At 37.0% G+C, this 15,580-nt stretch overlaps 1 protein-coding gene across 2 annotated transcripts in view; it reads left to right on the top strand.

Annotated features, from left to right (window-relative positions):
• The first annotated feature begins 707 nt into the window (after nucleotides 1–707).
• cdkal1 (CDK5 regulatory subunit associated protein 1-like 1) overlaps nucleotides 708–15,580 on the top strand; it is a 145,226-nt gene continuing 130,353 nt past the window's right edge. For both annotated transcript variants that reach the window (XM_020937460.2, XM_055163361.1), the window contains exons 1-4: nucleotides 708–828; nucleotides 1,485–1,650; nucleotides 1,861–1,973; nucleotides 12,937–13,021. In XM_020937460.2, coding sequence (XP_020793119.1) covers nucleotides 1,493–1,650; nucleotides 1,861–1,973; nucleotides 12,937–13,021 — 356 coding nt within the window. In that variant the 5' untranslated portion in view covers nucleotides 708–828; nucleotides 1,485–1,492. The remainder of the gene's footprint in view (nucleotides 829–1,484; nucleotides 1,651–1,860; nucleotides 1,974–12,936; nucleotides 13,022–15,580) is intronic.

The raw sequence follows: 15,580 nt of genomic DNA, 5'->3' as shown, positions 1-15,580 counted from the left end.
TGTAGAAGTTATACTTAGGTAATGTGTACTAGTTCTGGCTTTAGTCACAAAAATAGTTAAAGGTGCATTGTGTAACTTTTTTGGTGGATGGTCCATCAAATTCTTTTCTGCATGGAGACATAATTGCTGTGTTTCACAGTATGGTATTAAACCTTTCTATCATCATGAAGATCAAACCAGACTAAGTTACAGATCAGATCTGTGGCGATGCAAATCCGCTGATATTCAGAATGCCTATTTTTCCAAGTAATTTTGAGCTATAAACCCACTTGTAAATTACTGAATAAATGTAAGGTAGAGTTGTGTAATTTATACATACTTTGGAACCTTCCAGGCAGAACAATCCATAGAAACAAGCAGGGGACGGACCCCAAAGCAAAAGGTGACCTAATGTTTCTTTAAGCAAAAAATGTCTTTTTAGTTGCCTGGGACCCAGAGAGATATTCTGGACTTGCCAGGCAAACTGTAAATCTTTACCAGATCTTATAAGATGGCCTGGTCACCAGCAGCCCTTTGATATTTGTGTTTCAAATAATAGTGGATAGACTTTTATACACACAGTAAGCATAGATTGTAAGCTCAGGGTTACACCATGGATCTATAATAGAAACAGAAATAGATTTTATTACAGCTCTTTGGGACACACACTCGCACACACATTTCCATTTCGAAATCGAACACTAAAATTGTCCTCTTTTGCTTGCTGTAGTCAGACGCAAGCATGGCGCTGTTGTGATCATTTGTGGTTAGGTTATCGACTTCGAGGTTGTCTTTTCTAGGTAGTTTCAATTAATTGTTTTGTTTTTAAATCGATACGCCATAAATAAGGTAAGGATTTTGTAAGAATTTTAAGAAAGTTGGTCAGTCATGGCTGTACATACGTGTTGGAGGCTAGATGGCAAAAGGCATGGCTAAAAGGGCTAGCCTTAGCTGTCATAGCTGTTAGCATGTTTCTTAAACGCAGAATACTTTCTGGAGTTGATAAAGATATCACGAGATTGTCATAGTGTGTAATGCATGACTACTGAAAAGCAACATTTCTGCCCAATTTTTTTTAGACCTATAACCTAATATTCACTTAAAATAGGGCCAGTTGAATTTACTGCTGTTAATAATTATGTGTATGCTTCTTGTGCTTGTGGCGATTTCAAGGCTCTTGTCACTTTAATATTTGTGGATAAAAAATATCATTACCCACTAGGTATGTGTTTTTAGTTGTTTCTTTTGAAAAGAAAATAGAAAATTGGACCATGTTTTGCCCCTATTTAGGATTGTGGCATTAACAGCCCACCCATATCTCCAGCTAAATGTTAAAGGTCTAGAAGGTTGTGATGTCTGAAACTTTATCCTGTAATAAATCCACTGTTAATATCACTTTTCCTATAATTAGCCAAACATTAGATATTAATTAGGTATTGCTCTAATAGTATTCAAATGTATAATGCTTTTTTTACATTAAAAACTACATTGTTGTTTTTTCATAGTCCTCATCATGCCCTCGGCCTGTGAATCTTTGATTGAAGATATTGAGGACATGGTTTCCTCTAATGACCCAACACCTCAGGAGAGACAGTCAGCCCGTAAGAGCATCATACCAAGGTCCCGAAAGAAGAGAGAGCCACTGATCAATGAAGAGATTCAAGCAGACAGGTTTGTCCTAATGTAATTCAGCAAAGGCTTATACCTCTACAAATGGAAGACTTTACTATTTGTTCACTAATAATATGAAAGAAATAAATGTATTATTTCCCTGTTTCCTATTTATTTTTTTGAGTAGGAAAAAAAAACATCAGACTCTAATAAGACATAAAACATAAACAACAAAATAACATGAATAATGGTTTATCTTTTCATTTCCAGTTTAATACCTGGCACTCAAAAGATATGGATGAAAACTTGGGGTTGCAGCCACAACAATTCAGATGGAGAATACATGGCTGGACAGCTAGCTGCCAGTGGATACAAAATGACAGGTAATATATATTTGTAACCACCAGAATTTATTTTATAGTAATATTTTTAATTATTTGTATGTATTTTTAATTCAGTGTTGTTGCTTTTTTGTTTACGTTAAAGTTATCTATACCTGGTTTAATAATTAACATATTTACTACTCATAGATTTTAACCTGCTTTTGGGCCAACGGTTTTATGAAAAGGAGGAAAGTTTCATGCTTGTTACTCCTCAGCACCATTAAGAGCACCAATAGTGCTGGAGCTTATTGATCTAGTGGACAGTTCAGATTTGATGCTGTTATACAACCAGGTTTTGGTACTGCCATTGCACATTATATCCTACTGCTCTCTAGTGTGAATGCAGGTAGTGTTTATTAATTCCAAGTTTATGGTGCTATGAGACGTGGGAATAGCCCAAAAAAAAAGAAAAACTCTGAAAGCGCTGTCCCTCTGTGCTGTCTTTTAAAGCAAACCTTTTGAATAAATATATAATATTTATATTTAAACTGTTACAGTGTTGTACTGTGTTATAAGTGAAACAACAATGATCTAGAAGAAAACATGGATAAATACTTTTTTCTGCACATTCTGGTGATATAATGTCAATCTTTGTTGGCATTTATCACAGTTGTATAAAATGTCCCACAAACAATTATTGGCCACCCATATTATCACACTAAACAATATGATTGCTTATTGTCGTTTCCCTAGTTGCAATGAAGTCAGTTGACTTCTATTCCTTTCAGATGGATGTTACGATTTTTAAATCTGCAACTATAACATAATGATCCATAGGTGTCAGATTATAATTACATAGCTGGCTCAAGCACAATATGTCTTCTATAACATCTTTATATTTATGTTGTGAGTTTACACCAAAAATGGTTGATCTCAACCAGTGTACATAAATAAACAGGAAATTGCCATTACTAACATGTGTTAAGCTTTGTTTTGCTAACATGTTGACTAAAATACTTAAATTGCTCTGAGAATATAGCTGCTTATCATTCTCTCTTGTCTAATCGTTGGACAGTTGTGCATAACTTTCCCTTAGCTAACTTGACAGCACATAGGTAACAATTTGCTACAAAAAAGTCATAGTACTTTAAATTCTCAGAGTTCAATCTGAGCAAATCCTTAACTGCAAATATTAACCACAAGATGGCGATGCAATTATCTTTAAGTACTGATTTGATTAAAGCTCACTTCAAAAACTGTACTCAGTTATTTAACTTACACCCCTTTGCCATTTGTCAACAGCACCATTTTGTACTTTAACTCGTGTAGAGAAAAAAAAAAACCCTCTCCAGGTTTGTTTTAAATATTATGAATTGAACTGTTTTTGTTAACTTTGCTGATGCCCATAACCACAGGGAGAAAAAAGTAAGACTATTTATTTCCAAGTACCATACTAAAGTGCCTTAAGTCTGTACTTTTGAGTTTTTTCATGTGACCCTTAGATTTTTAATGCAGCTCATTCAATTGCACTAAAACTGTGAGATAAATAAATGGGCAGCCATGGATAAATTGTGTGAATACTGGATTCAAGACAGTAGCTATTGTTGTAAATGGTTCTACATGGTTTTTGAATGGCATGAAATTATGACATTTTCCCTTTGGTGTGACTGTGGCATTTAGGCCACTTTGGGGCTTTGTGCAAGGTGAGCTCATTGTTAATGAGATCATGAAAATAGTCACTGTGTGGATGAGTAAGTCTGAGTGGACACAGTGTGAATTTAACACAATTACTTAAGATGCTTTGTCTGTAAGACTAAAATTTAGCACTGTTAATATGAACTCTTTGACCTCACATGTGATGTTTATTCCCATTCAAGACATGACATCACCCAGTTCAAGCCTTTGTAGTAATTCTCAATTTCACCACTAAGTGGCAGTGTTGGCTCACTGTAACGCGTCCATTTCAAGGATGAGGTCATCTCAGAAAGTGTGCTTGAATAACTCATTCACACTCTGCTAGTCCAACTTAATGAAACTGTTTCTTTTATTTTGTTATTTAACACAATGCAAAATGTAGAACTTATTTTTATTTTTATTTTTTTAAAATTTGAATTAAACGTGTAATCTTTACCAAATGTGTTGTTTTTGTAAATATTTGTAAATTCATAACAGTCGTTATAACAATTTTAATCATTACCAAATCCACTGCATGCTACTGAATGGTACAATATTTCATGTCTTTTGTTGCCCTCTTCTGCTGTTCCTTTAATCAAAAATAGAGGGCACTGTTTACCCATGACATTACATGAAGTAAATTAGATTTAGGCAGCAAAGCTGTGAGCCAAAGAGTGACTTCATAGAAAGTGGTACTTGTGTACACACATGCACAGCCTTCATGGAAAGTCTCACTAGGACATTGTGATGGTTTTTGGCTGCTCTCCTCTTCCCCAGTCTCCTCCCTGTCCTGCTGCCCCACACAGTGCTCTTCGGTTATGATTTTACATAGCGGTTAGGCAAAATGACTTCCCGCTCTACAGATTTGGCAAAATAAGACTATTGCTTCCTGGCCTGAGCACAGCACAGTTAATCAGTTGTATGTGAAATACAAATTTAACCCAATTAGATATGACTTATGTGTGGCAAAACAAAATGGAATCTTTTCTCATATTTAAAATACAATTTTTCTTAAAACCTTTTTTTTTTTTTTAACCCCAGCTTATTTTCTTGAAGCATTATTCTGGTAATGTTACATCACAGTGGAGTAGATTCTGTTCAGCGTGTACCTCACATATATGCCTTTCATTCATAAAACTAAGTGCTTTTTGGCCATTTTGATTGGCTGGTTAAATGCTACGCAGTATTACACTCCACACTCTAACCAATGAAATGCTGCAGTTTTGTCAGCAGCTCCTCCTCTCCCACACTTATCCAGCCAGCGAACACAGACCCTCTCCTCTCTCTCTGTTAGACACTTCACATTTTGGCAGCTGTCACTCCATAAGATCACTGCGCGTGTGCACTTCTGAGTGGCAGCTAGCATTCTGAGTCTCTCTTCTGTCTTGAACATTTCTATGTGGAACTTGGCTTCCTACATTTTAGAAAGACAATGATTTTAAACTATAGAAAAAATCACTGTGACAAAGATGTAAGGCATCACACAACCCACTTTGTGCAGATTTTGTGACAGGAGTGGCTAACAAGAGTGGGGTATTTGCAGACAGAGATAGAACTGTGTAGAAATAGATTAGATAAATAAGACTGTAAAGATATATTTAAAAAAAAACTAACATTATGTGTTTTTTGACATATATTGTATAATCTATTATCATATATAATATAATATTTGTAGTTAAGTAAGTTAGTTTTTTGCAATCTTTGAGCTTCAAACACGACAATCATCCACGTCTTGTTGGAATTATATGTATATGTTGAAGCTGGGGAATTATTGATTAATTTTGTTTAACCTTTCAAAACAATATCCAGAGATCAGCTTAATTTAATTTTCACTAAAACAATAATAAAAATAACACCCAAAACAAAACACTAAAGCAGGTAGGTTTGTTCAGTTAAGATTAGTCAGACATTTTCTCATCTTCAAAAAGGAACAAAATAATGTACAGTAAATGTAGGCAAACTCACCTAGAACAGAATTTTTCTGTGCTTTTCTTGTTGGCCAAAACGTGGGTTGGACAATTAATCTAATGATAGAGTTCCAATTGTGAATCAGTCATTTTCAATTATATGGTTGGGTTTTTTAATCAAGAGGTCTACAGCAGAAAATGCATTGAAATTATGTAGTTTGCAGCAAAGTTCACTCTGATGGATTTTTTTGTTACATTTTTTGGGGTTAAATGACTCTTAATAAAGGTCTGGACTGTTTATATTCATGAAATCAATTTTAAAAGTCATTTTAATTTTCTTTGAAAAGAAAATCTGATTGAAATCGAGATTTAAAAAATTAAGATTGAAGGATAATTTTTTTTTCACCCCATATTGCACAACTATGGCTGTGCAAAACACGCATTGACACTTTTTGTTTTCTACCAGTAGGCCATGGTGAGTAAAAGTAAGTTGTTAGACCTACATTTTTCTTGTTCACACAAACCATAATAACAAGAAGTTTTTATGATTTCTCTTTTGTCGGATTTCCCAGGGGCACTAGTCCCATTCTCTATTCTCTATAGAGCCATGTGGACCAGTCATCCCTCGGTTATCCCGGGAATACTGGCTGCATTCTGTGGGGATTGAGAATACCTTGCAAGGATATAATGGCAGTATTATGGAGGGGATGTGAGTAATAGGTTATGGCAGGAGCTGGGCTAAAAGCACAGTGTTAGTAGCGACCGAGGAGAGCAGGGATTATGAAAGGAGGCCGCCAAGATTCACCTCTCATCTTCTTCAGCTTTGCACTTTCCATGTAAGCCCTCTGACGGCACTAGTGTGCTAATGAAAAATAAAAATGAGAGCGATACAAAGGTCATATTTTCCTATGCACTGACATTGAGGTATTCTTCATAATTGCCTCAACTACATCTTATTAAATTACAATAGTTTTTTAGAAGAGAATTTGTGTTATGTTGATTATACTATTGTTACACTAGCATGTCTGATATACAGGGGAGTGACTGATGAGTTGTAGCTTGCACTGTTAATTAGGGTCACCACATTGCTAATTGACTTAACATGACGGCACAAACCATTATGAAGTCAAATTGTCAAAGTTTGCCTAACACTGATATAAATGTGACTATTTTTGTGAAATTAAGGTCAGTGTCCCTCTTTGTTTTAAGGACAAACAGTCAAATGTAGTGTCAGTAGCTTAAACAGCTGCAGAAGATGCTTTGACATTTGGCATCTCATTGTCACATTCTTTGTTTCTGAATAATTAGCTTGTCTGAAGCAACTCAAGCTGACTTTGTGGTCTTTTTCACTTCATTTGTCAGCTCCTCTTTGTTTTTCTTGTCAGTGTGAATCAACGGGCAAAACAAATGCAATTCCTCTAATGGAAGAGAAATGAAAGCTTGAAAGACATGTAATTAATGTAGCTTTTGGGGCTGCTGTTGTGGGAGGAGAATGAGCAGAGAAGACTTATGGATGGGTAGCAATGAGTTTGGCATTCAAGGACAGAAAAATGTCTTTCCAAGGCCTTCTTCGGTGCATTTCTTTGTCTTTTGCCGTTGTTTGGGATGATAGCTGCTGTTTGAGCTACTCACTGACCACCCACTGGAACAGAAAGCGGTCATGCCCCTTACTCTGGTGTCTGCATGGTTATATGGGACCGCCTGCTGTGCTGAAGCGGCTGGCTACCTGTCAGTGAACACTATAGAAGATGGGGAGTAGAGTCAGTATGTATATGCTTTTTCAGTTTTTTGCAGCCTGTCAAAAGCATATGTCCAATTCATATGGGTGATGTGAGTAATAGCATGCAAGGAAAAGGCTTATAAGATGAGTAATTTAATTTGAAGTATGATATATTGCTGAAGTAAATTTAGATGATAAACTTTAATACTACAACTAATTTATGCCACTGACAGTAACCCAAGAGCAGATTTAACACTACAAAAAACTATTCTATATGTACAACACAGTTAAAAAATGGCAACTGCAATAATTAAACATCAGATTGAAACACTTTAGTAGTGAGGTTGTATCTTTAATGAGTCACAGAAGTTAATAATTCAACCTTTTAACGGCTTAAATCTTATCACATGGTCAAAAAATAACCAAAAATTTCCCGGTAGTGGGAATATATACTGATCCAGCTTTCACATAGTGAATGATAAGTTGAAATAGTATTAATAGTAACAGGCCTAGATGCAAACCATGCTTTATGTAATATATGTAATATATGTACAATATGTAATACAATAGTATTACATATTGTCCCCATAAAAGTTGAAGGCACTCACATGTCAATATTGTCAATAAATCTGTATAGATTTTTTTGTCTATTCTGCCAATTTAACTGGCCATAAGCATATAATCTATTTTAGCATAAAAAACAAAATTGACTTTTAGAAAAAATATACAACATATAGAGGGACTGTAATGGTGTTATTTATGACCAAATATCCATTTTATGGATCAAATTTGGTTTGTATCAACATAGTGGGCAATAGATAAGCCTTCCACATTTACTGACATGCACAACTGAGAGATTTTTCTTTTATATTGGACTGTACATGAGGCGAAATTTGTGTGAGGCATGCCTGACACTGAGACAATTACTTCAGGTGGGAATCGAATCCGGGCAGCTGGTTTCAGGACCAAGTCAGTGCATACAGCTCTGGCAGGGTCCACCTAAACTGTCGTCTTCCATTTGTCAGCAGGATTTACGATGGACACCGGCAAGGAGCGCAGAAAATGTTGAGAATGGGCTGCTTTAAAAGTAGACACTTGTATGTTTTGTCTTTTTTTGTATCATTTTGTATCATTGTTGCATGTGTGCATAAATGTGGTGTGTTTTTTAGAGTCTTTTCACCTGAATTTGCACATGTGTACACAAACCAACAGGACACACCTCATTGAATACAAACTGCCATCTCCCAGGGCAAACAGCAAATATAATCACATTTGTAATGTCAAGGAAATAGTGTGTCAATATTTGCTTAGTCTGTTATTGTTGTGAAATGGGGAACTGATGACGGTGTGTCACTGCGGTGTGCATTAGGTTTTGACAGTTGGTCTTTTTTCAGTGTGTCTCCATCTTTTCTTTGGAAGGTCATTACGGAAGGCTTTTCACTAAAACACAAATTAACATAACTTTTATCCTCAAAAACAGCCATTCACAAAGATCAAATTATTTATTACTTAATTTATAAGCATTAGCAAGAAGACAGCTTTTGTTGCAATAAAAGCTAATATTATTGAAGTTATTAGCATTAAGTCTGAAAATTACATCTGAGACTTGTGTTACATTTTGCATTCATTTTGCCCCATTAAGCATTAAATCAGAAAAGTGTCTAAAAAGTAGTAATTTATACTTTCTGGTTGTAACTCACATCTATCCAAAGGCCTACATCCTGACGTCTGTTACTTTATGTCCTTCATTGAGTTGAGCGTGACTTTGCTCTAATAATCTATCTCGTGCTGTGTGAAATATCCTTTTATGCCCAGTCTCATTATCATAATGGTTTTCACTGTTACTTCATGAACCCAAGGCTTCAAATCATCCTATCTTGGTAAGGTGAGGATGTAATGGCAAAAAATCCACGTAAGCTGGTCTCCTCTGCTCTGCCTGTGTGTAGCCCATTAAACTACACTCTAAATCACAGGGACCCCGCTGCCAGATGGTTATAATTACTATGTTGTACACTTTTCCATACCGTAGCCAAAGCCTGCTTCATCTCAATTTACTTTGAGTCACATTTGTTTTGCGGGAGTAGATGAAATAAAGATTAGATTTTAACATTTCAGTTGATATAGTGTTTATGCAGTACAAACTATAATATGTGAAAAATGCAGTTTAAGACAGAATTGCTTACATTCCTATTGATATAGCTATTTTTGCTTCTATATTTAGTTTGAAGAAGGACCAGTGCACAGACCCAGGTGCACCTACTGTTTCTTTATGATCAGATATAAGAAAGACATATCGTTTCCTGCCCAGTGGAAAGAAAGAACTTTTGCGATACAAATTAGTTGTTGGCGTGTCTCGTAGCATTTATCATGGCTGTTCTACTTTCAGCTGAGGTAGCGTACTATTTTTCACTTAGATACACACTTAATCTTCTAATGCTATTTTTCCTTTGTGCACTCTTGTTTTTCCAGCATTTTCTGTCTGTTTAACTTCTCTTATCCCAATTTTAGAGCTGTCAGTAGCTCTACCAGTAGTTCTATGTCTTTGACTAGTTGTTGTCAACATTGTAGTTCTTTTGTTACTTTCACCAGTTTTCCATGTTTATTTTCTTGGCACATCTGCCAGTGTTTAGTTGTGCAAGTTTTTATTAATTAGTAGGTGTTTATGCTTTTTTATAGGATTATTACAGCCAAATCGGTCCAGATGAAATGGCATAACTTATGTAGGTGTGCTCACAGTGAGTGGGATTTGGACATCTGTTGCTACTAAAACATGTTTCCAAACGTCTAGAACCTAAACATATCCTTTCTTTGTCCAGTAGTTATTATTTGACATACAGATTTTTGAGGGCACTCCACTCACAAGACGCATAATATGAATTTCAGGCAAACATCAGTAGAACAATTTCTTAGGTCTTAGTGTGAATCTTCTCTCTTTTGAAGACTGATTATGCTTGAGTTTTGGGTCATTGCCCTTCCTTGCCTTCCAGTATACCTGTAGTCCAGCCTTCTTTCCTACCCCTCACCAAGTCTGACCACAGAGGTCTTGTTAGCTCAATCAAGTGCACTGTATACCCCAAAGGCAGCTCTGTGGCCTCTCATGTTTACCTTCCTAACCACTACTGCATTAAACCTTTTATAGGGGTGGGAATCTATGGGTCACGATTCAGTTCTATTATGATTCTGAGGCTCATGAGCCGATGCAGGAAAAATTAACAATGCATCTTTCTTTTACTGTACATTTTACCATGTCTCTAATTGTAGTGTGAAGTTTCTGACATAATACTAAAACTTAATTTCAGTACAAAGGAAAAGGCTTGATAACACTTTTGACAGCACAATGATAATAAGAGGATTTTTCCATATCAGTACCTGTTGAAATATGTATTTATATTCACTGCCAGTTTCAGTATTGATTTGTATATGGGTATCTCTTTGTTTTGACAACCTTCTAGTGCACAGACTTGATGTGCTTTAATAAAAAGTGGGTCATGGGTTGGTCCGTGTGTAAAGCCTCAGGAGCGTCTTATTGACCCTCAGGCCGGCTGCTGTCTGCCCTTTCTCACCACAGTCTCACCACAGCCCTGTGTACACATGGAAAGCTCTATCTGCACAGGCCATTTGATGGACCACTGACAACGGACCAGTGCTCTTCCCTCTACTTCAATCACTGCTCTAAGACGCACATCAAACAAAGGCGACATGCTTTGAAAAGACAGGATTTTGATGGATAAAAGTTATCTCTTGTCTAACAGGTAAAAGTCGCTTGGTCCAGTAAAGTGGTGTGAAGTCAAGCTACTTATAACAGGTACATTTGTGAAAAAAAGAAACAAAAACAAATCTCAGTATTCTCTTTAAGGTTTAGGGAAAGATACATTATTTAAATAATTTCAGATCTGTTGCTGATAGCATATTCTCAAGAACAATAAGTAACTTTCTGATTGGATCACCACAGTGTCTGGAGAAATCTCTTCACATTTCTGTTAGAATAAGCTTTACATAAAACAAAGTCCACTAAAGGCAACCTCTTGACCTATTTACTGCAAACAACAGATTGTGATGCATAGCTTTCACTTTAGCTTGCACATCTGTATACAGCTGTGTGCGTGGCTACCTGGGGATCGGGGGAAATGATTTTATTCCCTTTCTGCTTGTTATTGTTTGTGAGTTTGTGCGCTGTCCGACCCTGCAGCTGAGCCTCATCTCCATCCTCAGTGGGGGGCCGCACACACCTGTGGGCAGAGGCAGCTGTAATGTGTAAATACAACCACAATAATGCATTCCAATGTGTTTTCTGTTATAAAATATTTATACATTGGACCAGGCGCAATCAAACAATGCATGTGTAATCGCAGTTTTGGGCTATTTTGTAAAAAGCAGGTTAGTGCTGGATACTTAATCTATACTACAACCTCTTTCATGTTTTTCTCCTATCATTGGACTATCTTTACTCCACCCCCACCCACCCCAATGCAGTTTTTTGATCTTCATGGAGTCCCACTTGGGGTGCGCCATCACCTCTTCGTTTCCTCCTTTTTCATTCATCCATCTCAATGCCTCACTTCTGGCCTGTCCCTCTTCCTAACCTATTCTTTTAATCTCCTTTCTCCTTTTCTAATATACGCTCGCCACTCTCTGATCCTCACTCTCACTCGATGCTTTTTGGTCCATCTCTCCATTCATACTTATTTGGAGCATGCACCTGCTCCCCTGTAACCCTACTCTCTCCCCTTGTCTTTGTTGGGGGTGGCTGGGATTGAAATGTGTTATGTATGACCTTTGTGTACACAGGCGCACTCACACAACTCCAGATGATGCCTCTGTAATGCTCTGGACATGGCCTGAATTCAAACTTGAATCCATAGGGTCAACTGTTGTAACATGCTACTTTTTCTCTACACATTTTGTAAAGCTTTTGTACTTTTTTCCCCTCTGTGTCAGTTTTTTTTTTCCCCCCGAAACTACTTGCTTCCACACGCATGCATTCCCACAATCCTTAGCTCTACTTGGTGCACTACTTTGACCTTTTGTTCCACACATAACAGATCAAAGGTCAACAGATTTGTATTCACTCTCCAGTTTTTAAATCACCTAATGGCTATAATATGCAAACAGTAACCAAACGGCTGCTTCTCTATTGGCTATGGCACTATTCCCATGCAAATATTATGCAAATTTTTTCAAGAATTTCCCAAAGCAAGAATTTAGGGGTGTGTGAAGCTGACTCACACGAAGTAATATCTGAAAATATCTAACAAAAATGTGCTAGCGGAAAGTTCCCAGAGTAACGGCAGCAGTCGGGCCCATACTCTGGGGATCTTCGGGTGGGACTTCTCACATGTACAAAACATTTTCTACCTGGTTTTAACATGCTGTTCTTTCTTGATTTAGTTCACATTTGTATTGGTATTATAAAACTAAGTAAGGAAGTAGGACATTGTAGGATCTTTCCATGATTACATTTTAACATTTTCATACAACAACTTTTCTTAAAGGCAGTTTTATTGATTATGATTATTTTGCCATTAGATGTGATGTCTGTGTAATCCCACATTTGTCCATTGAAAAAACGTAGCATTGGATGTGCCTTGTGTGTAAAACAGAAAATTATCATTAGTTCAAATCATTAAATTAACACCTTGATCTGCCTTTTTTGTTCAGTTTTAATATACTTTAAGTACAGTGAGCAAATTTTGTGTGACACCTTTTTTTTCTATTTGCTCAGATGATCCAGCAGATGCAGACTTGTGGGTGCTCAACAGTTGTACAGTGAAAAATCCAGCAGAGGATCACTTCAGAAACTCCATCAAGTAAGAACTCAATCATGGTGTATTTTAACATGTCTTTATTACTACTTTTATTTGTTTTCTGCAGTAGCTAGGGGGCAGAGAAACCTTTCACATTGCATAGATGTTGTTTCCTTTATGAACAGTTCAGGTTTGGTTTTCCGAAATTAAGTGTAAATTATAAACTTGTATTTATAAAATTACAGGTCTTTTTATTGCTTAGAAAATACCTTGAAAAGTGTGTATTCTTTTTACTGTGAGCAGGACCGCCTTTCTTCAGATATGACCTGTAATTAGGCATGGCCTCATGCTGTCACCTGCTGGTGTCCATGGAGATAAACAGGTTTAATGGCATAGTGTAGAACCTTCTAGGCAAAGTAATAACATGTCTATGGAGAGTAGTGCAACTTTGAAGAAATACAGATTTCCTCATTGAGTTTGAGTACTTTCCTTCCTCTATACATAATATTACATCAACATCAATAAAATTAAATCAATAGCACCAGGCAAGGTCATAGGACACCATTTCCCTTTGCATTTGAAAATGCATTCAAAATGTGAGCGTAATTTATTACTGAAAACAAAAGGCTAATGTTCAGTTATGGTCCTAATCATCATCATTACCACAGAACTCAGACCTCCAGTGATATGTTTTAGGAGCTTGCCAAAGTTAACGCATTTTAGGTTGTGGCATCAGTAGCATGAATTAGTTTGGTTCTTGTGTGATGGAAATTAATTCATGTCAAAATGAATTGTCCCCCGTGAGTGTGGCTTACGCGGGTAAATAGGCCACTAGCTAACATGCTCACATAACACACATGAAGCGCACTGTGCCTTTTGTAAATGAGTTGGAGATAAACAGGGGCTTGGGGCTTCACAGTGGAAGGATGCTTTATTACTTGTGGAGAAGTGGGGCTGCTCTTTGCATCCCTGCCATATGTGCGGGACACGCGCCGCTACTGGGAGGAGTGAAAGATTCTGGGGCTTGTTATACAGACAGTTGGCCACACCATTTTCTGTGTGTAAGCAGAAATAGCCTGCACTTTCCAGCATATTATCGGCAGCCATTAATTCACTGTAGGCCCAGCAGTTATAGGAGCATCCATCAAAATCCATGGCAGTAGAATCTTAAAGTTTCCTGCTATTTTGGTCATAGTAAGTTTTAAATGGGATTTTCATGACAGTCCTATAGTTCTGTATTTCTTTATTGCACGGTACATTTAGATATTAGACTTGGGTATTGCCTGCCTGCCTTGCTCCGTATTGTGCTAAAGCCCTAAAGGAGCAGCCACTGAATGCTAAAAAGTGAATTAGCATGGATATTTGGCCGTGCATATGTGTGTCTTTGAAAAGTCCAAATCTGTAGCGTAATTTACTGTCAGAGACCTCTCAAATCAATGAACGCTGAAGGCATTAAAGAAACAGTTGCTCAACAGCATGTAATTAAGCTGCCCTGTGTTTGTAAGCCTCATATTTGTGTGTTGTGTGTGTTGTGTGTGTGTGTGTGTGTGTGTGTGTGCTTGCGCAGACTTCTTCACTTGGCTGTCTCCAGTAATTTGAATGATCAAGGGAATGTAGGCTTAACGAGAACTCGGTTGTGCACTGTTTTCAAAATACACCAATTCCCATATTATATTTACATTCATTTCAATATAAATTTAATATTCATGAACTAACCATGAGAAATAAAAATCATTAATGTTAATTGAAAAGGGACACAGAACCAACAGAACGAACTCTTGGAAGGGCTCCAGAGTGAATAGTGGGGCGTGTGCTGCGCGTTTGTGACAGATGTGCGCATTTGTATTCTGGCCTCAGGCTAAAGGACACTCTGCTGTGGCTTATACACAATTAGAACTGAACTGACATTGTGAAATCTAAACTTTATTTGCCGTTGAATTAGTATAGTGTTTGCTGAATTATGACGTTGATTTGCTGTTAGGCTTATACTAATCTGGATATCCTGCTGGATATCCTGGTAGAACTAGAAGATTAAGCATCTGAACAGGTAGGAAAATGTTGGCTACAATTAGGGCTTGGCTTCCGTCTGCTCGAAATCCAATGTTCTTATAGAAAGAGGATTGGTTGTAGACTCCTTAATTTCGATAACTGCCCAGCCTTGTCTACAAGTATTTTTTTCTTTTACTGTGCGCTGTAAATCTGAAGAGATCAAAGAACTATAGATCCCATTCTAAATGTTACAAGAATATTTGAGGAGATATCGTCCACACATTTGAAAGACACATGCTACAAATGAGTGGCTGTGATTGGACTGTCCCAAAATAAGGCAGTTGTCTAACTGTCTGGTTCCAGGCAACTTAATAGAAAATATTTTATATTGTTAAACTGACTATTTCAATCTTTGCTATTAATATATGATTTATTCATTTGTTAGGCTCACATTGTTTCTTGAAGGACCATTTGCCAGTCTTTTCGTTTTCCATTTTTCTGTTATGGAGGGGAAAAAAGGTACCAGACCCAGGTATATATGTGACCTTTTGAGTTCTTTACTGAGGCCTTTGGTTATGTATGTGGGTTGAGCCAGTGCTGAGTCTTAAGTCTTGGATTTTTAGTCGACTGGAC

The sequence above is a fragment of the Boleophthalmus pectinirostris genome, unplaced genomic scaffold, assembly GCF_026225935.1.
Source record: "Boleophthalmus pectinirostris isolate CB_2022bp ecotype Guang Dong unplaced genomic scaffold, ASM2622593v1 HiC_scaffold_6, whole genome shotgun sequence".
In the NCBI taxonomy this organism is placed as follows: Eukaryota; Metazoa; Chordata; class Actinopteri; order Gobiiformes; family Gobiidae; genus Boleophthalmus; species Boleophthalmus pectinirostris.
The sequence above is the reverse complement of the archived record's forward strand: the minus strand, read 5'-3'. Positions and strand labels throughout refer to the sequence as shown.